General features: G+C 42.4%; 1 protein-coding gene across 1 annotated transcript; it reads left to right on the top strand.

Moving 5' to 3' along the window:
• The first annotated feature begins 4007 nt into the window (after positions 1-4007).
• Positions 4008-7648, top strand: id4 (inhibitor of DNA binding 4). The gene is made up of 3 exons (XM_053326772.1): positions 4008-4692; positions 5255-5321; positions 6123-7648. The coding sequence occupies exons 1-2, from the start codon at positions 4315-4317 to the stop codon at positions 5300-5302; spliced, it is 426 nt and encodes a 141-aa protein (XP_053182747.1). The 5' UTR covers positions 4008-4314; the 3' UTR covers positions 5303-5321; positions 6123-7648.
• The last annotated feature ends 873 nt before the right edge of the window (positions 7649-8521 follow it).

The raw sequence follows: 8521 nt of genomic DNA, 5'->3' as shown, positions 1-8521 counted from the left end.
AAGTCAGAAGTCTTGGACCACCTTTGTCACCTGAGTGTGTATGTGTATGTGTGTGTGTGTGTGTGTGTTTGTGTGTGTGTGTGTGTGTGTGTGTGTTCATCCATTGCAACTTCAACCACATCCCAGGGAAGTCTCTCTTAAACAGATGTGACCCTCATGCTTGTACGCAACCATACACACGAACTGTTGGTCCATCACAAGAGGATTTAGTTGAAATACTGCTAATGCAAGACTTTCTCAGTCGGCTCTCGGCTTCCTCGCACATTGCACATGTGCAGTTTTTTTTTTTAATATATATATATATATATATATAGTTTACTGACTCCATTCAGACAGAGCAGACAGGTGATGTTAGTGGTCTGATCTGTCGCCACACTGTGTAGCCACAACAAACAGAGAGAGAGAGAGAGACAGAGAGAGAGAGAGGTTCACCTATTAGGCTTATCTAGTAATGAGTCTCTAGTTACCGAGCTCCAGTCCCCAGTCAGCGCTGCAATAAATCTTTAGGGAAGTAAAGCCAGAAGGGCCACAATTAGAGAAGTACATTGAGAGGAAGCACAAGAAAGCAAACACAGAGGGACAACGAGATAATGCACACTCATGTTTCCTCCTTTGTGCTGCAGCAACTTTGCAATAAAAATGTGTTAAAACTTGTGGTGGGACCACGCATCGAGGCTGGGGACAGGGCTAATGATAGACAGGAACAGGATATAGCAAGGTTACTAAGAACAAACAGTCAAAGTTCACCTTGTTTACATTCCTGCTAACACATATTAGCCACACACACACACACACAGGACACACAGAACTCCATGCCTATAACAAAGTTATTCCTTGAACTTTAACCAGCTACTAATTATTTAAAAGAAGAGAATGTGGTTGTATGAATGCCTGTTACACAGGGACTACACATTGACAGGGGGGGTCTAGTTAGCAAGCTTAGCATGGTCACTTTGGGACAATGAGTTCACAAAATCAAAAGAGGTATTTGTAAGATCAACTTCTTGTCTCTTAACTGTCTAAAAACCATTCCTCTTAAAAGTTTATCCTTCCAAAATGGAGGCTTAATAAAAGTGGATGATAATAAGCTTCAAAAGCTTTCTCCATTTCTTCTCTGTTCACTCAGAGGTCAGCACTGTTAAGCTTGCAAATGGAAACACAGCAAATTCGAGGGTCAATAAAGTTCACTTGATGGAAAAAAAAAGTGTTCTTGAGTGATTCCAGTAATTGTGGTTATTCACTGGAATGGATTGATTCTTATTTTTACACCTCAGATATCATCTACGGATTAGGGTTTTGGGTTGGAACCCACTGGCTGGCGGGGGCCCAGCTGTGTGGAGCCTGTATGTTCTCCCCATGCCTGTGTAGGTTCTCTCCAGGTACTTTGGAACCCTCCTACAGTCCCAAATGGGGTCATCCCTATGTTCCCACAGCATTATGTTCCCCCTATTTCTAAGAAATGTTCCTCCCATCAAAATTAGATCCTATGTTCCCTCAGCCTTATGTTCCCTCAAAGATTTTCCACCAAATTAGACCTTATGTTTCCTCAGGCTTGCATTCCTACTGCACAGGTATGGCAATTCCCTAATGTACATAACAAGTTGTTGCCCCCCCAACCTTAAACTGTTTTTTCATCTATGAAAATGCTTGAAAGACAGGTGAAGTGAGGGCTGTGGGAACATAGGGCTGTGGGAACATAGGGTTGTGGGAACATAGGGCTGTGGGAACATAAGGCTGTGGGAAAATAGGGTTGTGGGGAAATAGGGCTGTGGGAATATAGGGTTGTGGGAACATAGACACCCTCCCCCAAAAACATGTAGGTTAGGTTAATTGATGACTTTAAATTGCCTGTAGATGTGATAGTAAGTGTGAATGGTTGTCTTTGTACTATATGTTAGCCCTATGGCTGCCTCTCATCCAATGTCAGCTGAGATTGGCTTCAGTTCCACAGTGAGCCTCTAGAGGACAAGTGTTAAAATGGATGGAAGGACACCCAACAAGAAGAACCGGTGGACAAATCCATAAGAGCCACTAACTGGACTTGACTTTCAGCTCCTCTTCATGTCATCTTTGCTCTGTTTTTTTTTTTTTTTTTGCATGTTCACAAAATTTTAAACACACAACAACTTTGTGGACTCTGTAAATGAATTATTTTATGTGGAAAAACTCTTCTTGGCAGCAATTTTTTTCAACCCATTAGCCTTCAGTAAGAGAGCCAAAACATTCAAATTCAGACTCTGTTGAATCTCCGACTTTGTTTGTATTATGGCCATAAATTGTCAAAATGGTAGCATTAGTGAGTCATTGCTAAGGCTAAACTGGACAATGTTTTTCTCTCAGACCTCGTCCGTCACTTTGCTTGTCATGGGCGAGAGTTCATGCACCATGTTGCTAGTGGAAAGGCTGCCATCAAAGATTCATACCACTGACCCCTTTGAAGTTGTCCCTGAACCAAACATTGTTGCACACATTACTGAGCAGAACAGTCACTTCCCATGGCAACAGAAAACAGAGAGAAAGAAAGACACAGAGAAGAGGAAAATACCTATATAAAGCCATTTAAGCCTTTCAATATTCATGACAGAGGAGATTGTGTTGGTTCCCATAAAGTTTGGGATTTTAAACCTCTAAAGAGGCACCGAGGTGGGTGTCATCCCCTGCTAGACTCAGACTACAGGGCCCCCATATGCATCCTGGCTGGAAAACACTCAGGCTGAACTGAAGCTGCGTGTGGCGTCCATGTTGTCTTGGCAACCTGCCTGACAAGACGAAGAAGAAGAAGAAGAAGAAAAAGAATGAAAGAAGAAGAAAAAAACAGAAGAGAGGAGAGGAAAGAGGAGAGGAGAGGAGAGGAGCTGGGTGTGAATGGATGAGGTCCCGATGTGGCGCCAGGCAGTCTGCCCGGCACGGCGACTCAATAGGCGGCTGTGAGGGAGGGAACGGAGCGGGGACGCGGCTGGAGAGTGGAAGAATGTAGGAGGCACAATAACACACAGCTGGGGGAAGGAATGGCAAGGAGGCGCCGCCAAATTGGCCTGTCCCAGCTCCCCTTAGAGTTGCAACCCCGCAGTTGGGGTTGTGAAAATGAAAGTGTTTGTTCTATGAAGTCATAACAGCAATTTATTTAATCAGAGATGATGATGAGATTGAATTGTATGCCCTTAAAAACCCCTTTTCTCTCATGGAGAACTGACTAGAAATAAGAGACGAATTGTCCCAGCAAAAATTAGAGTGAAGAAACACTGCCTGGCTTGATAATAAGACTTTAATAGGGTCAATATAAACTCTCTATTGACTGTAACAGGCATACATCACTTTATGGAAACGTAATGTTCAAGTTATTAAAGCCAATAAAAAACAAATCAGAGTGTCGCAATAAGCTGTAACTCCTAACATAAATTTTCTAGACATTTCTTTGGATTGTCAAATCGACGTTTTGTTATTTTTATTTAGTAATGAGTTACATGACTGCTGCTGCTGCCAGGTGTCGTTTTGATTTTCATTTCCCTCCGGTGGGGTAAGGCAGCATTTCTCTCTAAGCAGGTGGTTCGGCTCAGAATCGTCTGTCACTGGAGAGATCAATACGAGCGAGGCTGTGCGTAATTACGCATCAATGACTACGGCACTAAAGATGAAATCCGACGCTTATCAACCTGGTGAATTGTGCAAATATACCATCACCTCTGGCTAAATCCATCACGAAACCTTCCTAGATAGGCCTCGTGCATGAGTGGTAGTACGAATAACTCATACTTTATTCCCCTTTGTATAGAGATGGTAATGCGCAATTGCCTGCTTTAAATCGCCTTTCTCCCTAGTTCTCTGTCTCTCTCACACATTCACACACACACTCACACACACACACACACACACACATACATACACATACACACCTCGACTACCGATAGGCAGCCCACCGCAGCGCACACAGAATGAGACACGCCTTTTTCTCGGCTCCGTTGTCGGGTCGGTGGGCAGCGGGCAGCCGGTGATTGACCAGCTTCTCTCCCTGATCTGTCAGCCGGCTGGCTTGGCGCCTCCCCTCTCCTCTATAAATGTAGGAAATCTATTCATTCCTTTCACACTGAGCCTGCTGAAGTAAGAGGAACTGTGTGGCTTCACGGGATGTGTTGACAGACTAGAATTCCGCCTTCTGGTTTTATCTCATTCTCTCTCTAATTTACGGCACTATTAGAGTCGCTTTGCCGTGTTTACAGCGCCGTTGTATCATCTCAAATACCTCCTGCTACCAGAAGTGTAATTGTTTAATTTTTTTTATTTCGCTGCCTCTCTCTGAGTCGTTGGTTATCTAAGATGAAGGCTGTTACTCCAGTCCAACCCCAGGACTCCTCCTCCAGCAGCAGCCAGCTCCCCCTGCACTGTCTGTCGAAGCAGAGTCTCAACATCGCCCGGTGCAGGATGGAAGAAGAGGACCTGTTCTGCCTGCAGTACGACATGAACGACTGTTACAGCCGGCTGAAGCGCCTGGTGCCTACCATTCCACAGGATAAGAAAGTCAGCAAAGTGGAGATCCTCCAGCATGTCATTGACTACATCCTGGACCTGCAGCTGGCCCTGGAGACGCACCCTTCTCTCCATAAACAACAACCACAGCGGACCGGGACCTGCACTCCTCCAGCTTCCAACCCTAGCAGGACACCGCTGACTGTGCTCAACGTTGACCACCACCAGGTAAGCTTTAATCAGCGGAGGAGACTCTCCATTTCCACTCGTTTCCACCGGGACTTACCCGGGACCCCGGTTTACCTCCCTGTGCCAGACTGCTGTCCGCGAGTCAGACTCAGACAAAGCACGTCATCCCCGTTATGTGTCATTGTGTTTTCAACGTTAGAGAGAGAGAAAAAAGACTAAACATTTCCAAATTGCTACAAACGTTACATCCCACCCTTGAAAAATGATGCGTAAAGAACGCATTTGGCTTGGGTTAGATTGCGCACTTGATTGCGGGCTTTATGATTTGCATGATAATGACAGTGTGTGTCAGAGGCCCACCTTATCCCAGGATTGGTGAAGTACCTCAGCCTGCAGCCCACTCCACTGCGCACAATAAGGGCAATTTGTTATTCAATAGGCTATAAGAGAATTTATTATGAGAGATATAGCCTGCTAATTTTCTACTGCTCTGCTGTATATCATTTATTTTTTCAGGGCTTTAGGCCTCGTTTTTTATTCAATCTTATCCATGATGGAGCTACATCGTTTTACATGTTTTCCTTTTCTTCTTTTTCTGTAGAGGACGTCAATAGTCAAAAAGCCGGAGGACTCGATTTTATGCCGCTGAGACACGAGCACTGCATTTGGTAAGTTGACTTAAAATAACATCACTCATTATTTCAATGTATTTTTTTACTGTTATTTAGTTTACTATGTTTTAGTTATTGCTGTTCTGTGTTTTTTTTTAATCAGACACATGTGGCCAGTAGAAAACACTAAGTGGTGGTCATTGAAGCATCCCCATTAACTTGATTATTGTAGCCTATATGTGGTGTAAATTGATCATCTCGAGAGTGCTCTGGGGAGGCCAGTAGATGTCAGGGAAAATAATAATTGAGGAACATGAAATTGGCACCAGCCTTAGAGGCAGCTGTGCTTTGCGCAATAACTGTCACTGGTGTAGCAATCTGGGAAGAGGAGAGGGTTAAAACCTCAGTTTGCCCTCTATTTCATTCTTACACACACGCTCTTTCCTCTCTCTCTCTCTCTCTCTATCTCTATCTCTCTCTTGCTCACTCTGTCACTCATTCACTCCCTCTGTCCCTTTCAGTTCCATTCAAGCTGCTGTTCTAGCTTTAACGTTAAATTTACAGCAGTGGAACTACACACACACCTGGATAAAACTAGCACTAAAAGCATGTAGGTACCTGGTGTGTGTGTGTGTATATGTGTGTGTATGTGTGTGTGTCACTATAAGACACTCTCTCAGTCTTTCTGGGAGCCTGCCTCTCGTCAGCCTTGCCCAACAGCCTGAGGAGCTGTGTGGTTGTTGTTTGACCGGGTTTGTTTTGGGTTGTTGATCAAGCATGGCCTCTGTTTTGTCGGTGGCGCCAGTCAGTCTGGAGCTCTGTAGCTCACCCCCCCGCCTCTATTCATCCCCTCCACAGGTGTGCAGGGCTACACAGAGCCGCTCCAAAGCCAGCAAAGCTTCGCCAGGGACTCACACCCAACTGGAGGCACAATCACAAGGGGATTTCAAAAACCGCTGGGAGGAATTAAAACCCAAATAAAATCACAATTCATATCAGTTTTTTTTTTTTGGTTCCACAGAACGAGGAATCAGTGTGTAGACAGCAACATCCTCCTCCTCCTCCTCCTCCTCCTTCTTCCCCCTCTGTTTAAGTTGCTCTCACTTCACTTCTTGTCACTTGAGACTTTTCTAAAACAGTGAAACCGTGGAATCCCCATGTTTTTGTTGGAAACCTCTCTGTCAGCAGCATATGGAAACTGTTTGTGAATTGTGCTTAAAGAATAACTAAAAACGACTCCAGTTTAAAGCTTTACTAAACTGCGAAAAAATCATTGTACATGTTTTTGGGACATCTATTGTTTAAAATAGATGATTTGTGTTGAACAGGGACGTTCCTCCCTGGTATCTTAAAAATGTTTGATATTGTAAAGAAGAACAATTCTGATTCGAGACAATTAAGATTGTACATATAGAGAAACAAATGTTCTATAAAAGTATGTGAAAGGAAGACTTATATGCTTAAAATAGACTATTGTAATTATAAGATATTTTTATTAAAAACCTTTTTTTGTCGTTATGTAAATATTGTGTTTCCACTTTTAAGTCTTTAGTGAATGAATGTGGTTATGCTCTGCCAATAATGTCCTCACATGATGATATCAGTTAACTTCTTTGCAGTGTTTTTTGGAATAGTTGAATATGTAGCATGTCAGGCTCATTGCAGAGATATTGAATGTGCACTGAAGCAGCCCTCCCTGTGTAGATATTTGGTGGAGTTCAACACAAAGTTCTTTTTACTTCGCCCTGCTCAGCTTTCTCTTTCAATTGTTTTGTACTCATTAACTCAGACATCTCTGACCCTCTCGGTGCGATGGGTCGGCCTGCTTTTTTTTTTGTTCCTTTTTTTTTTTTTAAAGGCCTAATTTCATTCTTTTCTTTTACATTTCACTCTTAAAGAAATAATCAGATAGCACTTCATACAGTGTTTATAATGTAAGATCTTTAAAAAAAAAACCCAACAATGTCTCCAATGTATCCCTGTGCAGTCAGAGCTCCTTGAGGAGTTAATGATCGACGCCATGAAAATATTAAACTTTGGTAATGAATTGATGAAATATGTGAACATTAACAGACTCTTTTTGGATTATAACCAAGTGTAATCAGCCAGGCAGCAAGCAGGATGTCTTATAGCGGATATTAAATGATCTCCCTGTTGGAAAGTGAGCTGCCGTTGTTAATGTAAAGAGAGAAAGAAAGAGAAAGAGAAAGAGAGAGAGAAAAAAAAGAAGCCTTTATTTTTCATGACATTGAACACCGAATTTACCTCACCACCCTCCTGCCAGTGTGAGAGGGCACTTGTACATTACTGTCAGCTGCACTGTTGGACTTGACCTTCACTGGCTTGTGAGGAGTTGTCAAAACAATTAAAGTTTCCAGGAAGAATTGTGTCGTCTCAAGTTTTGTCTCAAGGGGCATCTTTGCTTTTCAATGCCAATGCTTGTCACGTGAAATAATGAAAGGGGTTGGGGGGGGGGGTACAGGGAGGTGTGGTGTAGAATGTTATAACTGAGCATAAAAGCAGTCAGTTTGTGGGAATGGGAAAAAAAAATAAAAGGGTGGATGAAACTATTACAATGTTGCAGATGTCATCCGAGTCCTCGAAACCTGTTTTACAGGAATTAGGGATAAAGCTTTTTTGTTTTCCGGGGCTTTGATTAATTCCATCACACACACACGCACCCACCCACACACACACACACACACACACAGCGCTGACAGTTTCAGCAGGATCGCAGTAATACAAGAGGCAGCCGAAAGGTCAGAAACACATCACTAAGCTATGAACAAAGTTGTATTGATTTATGTTGTTATAAGCAGTATAGTCACCAGGTTTACAGCTATAAACTGTCAATGTAATCATGCAGATGTAATTATCTTGTATTAAAAGTTTAAAGTAGATTTCTTACTGCAGTGTAAGAAATAACACATGCAGACATTGTTATTTTAAGTGATCGTTCTGCAAAATGAAACATCATATAAAAATAAAACAACCAATAAAAAAGCTGAATTTAGGGTATATTTTTAATGGGCAGAATGAACAGTAGCTTTATTCATCTAATAGACACTGTAGAGTCTGTAACAGTTACAATAACAGGATCACATGAGTGTACTGTCAAGCCACAAATAGCATAACATTTCAGTATGGTTACAGTATGGTTAACCAGCATTCTGGTTAACCATACTGTAAGTTTACATTATTATTATTTTAGCTGTTTGGTTTTTATTCCCCTTATAAAGTCAATATGGCACAAATTA

Source organism: Scomber japonicus, chromosome 10, assembly GCF_027409825.1.
Source record: "Scomber japonicus isolate fScoJap1 chromosome 10, fScoJap1.pri, whole genome shotgun sequence".
NCBI classification, from domain to species: domain Eukaryota; kingdom Metazoa; phylum Chordata; class Actinopteri; order Scombriformes; family Scombridae; genus Scomber; species Scomber japonicus.
This window is presented reverse-complemented; position numbering and strand designations above follow the sequence as displayed.

Bases quoted from the DNA above. Each gene is read 5' to 3' on its own strand.
- id4 (XM_053326772.1), top strand. From the start codon at position 4,315: ATGAAGGCTGTTACTCCAGTCCAACCCCAGGACTCCTCCTCCAGCAGC. The intron at 4,693-5,254 runs GTAAGCTTTAAT...CTTTTTCTGTAG, and splicing joins TCAACGTTGACCACCACCAG to AGGACGTCAATAGTCAAAAA.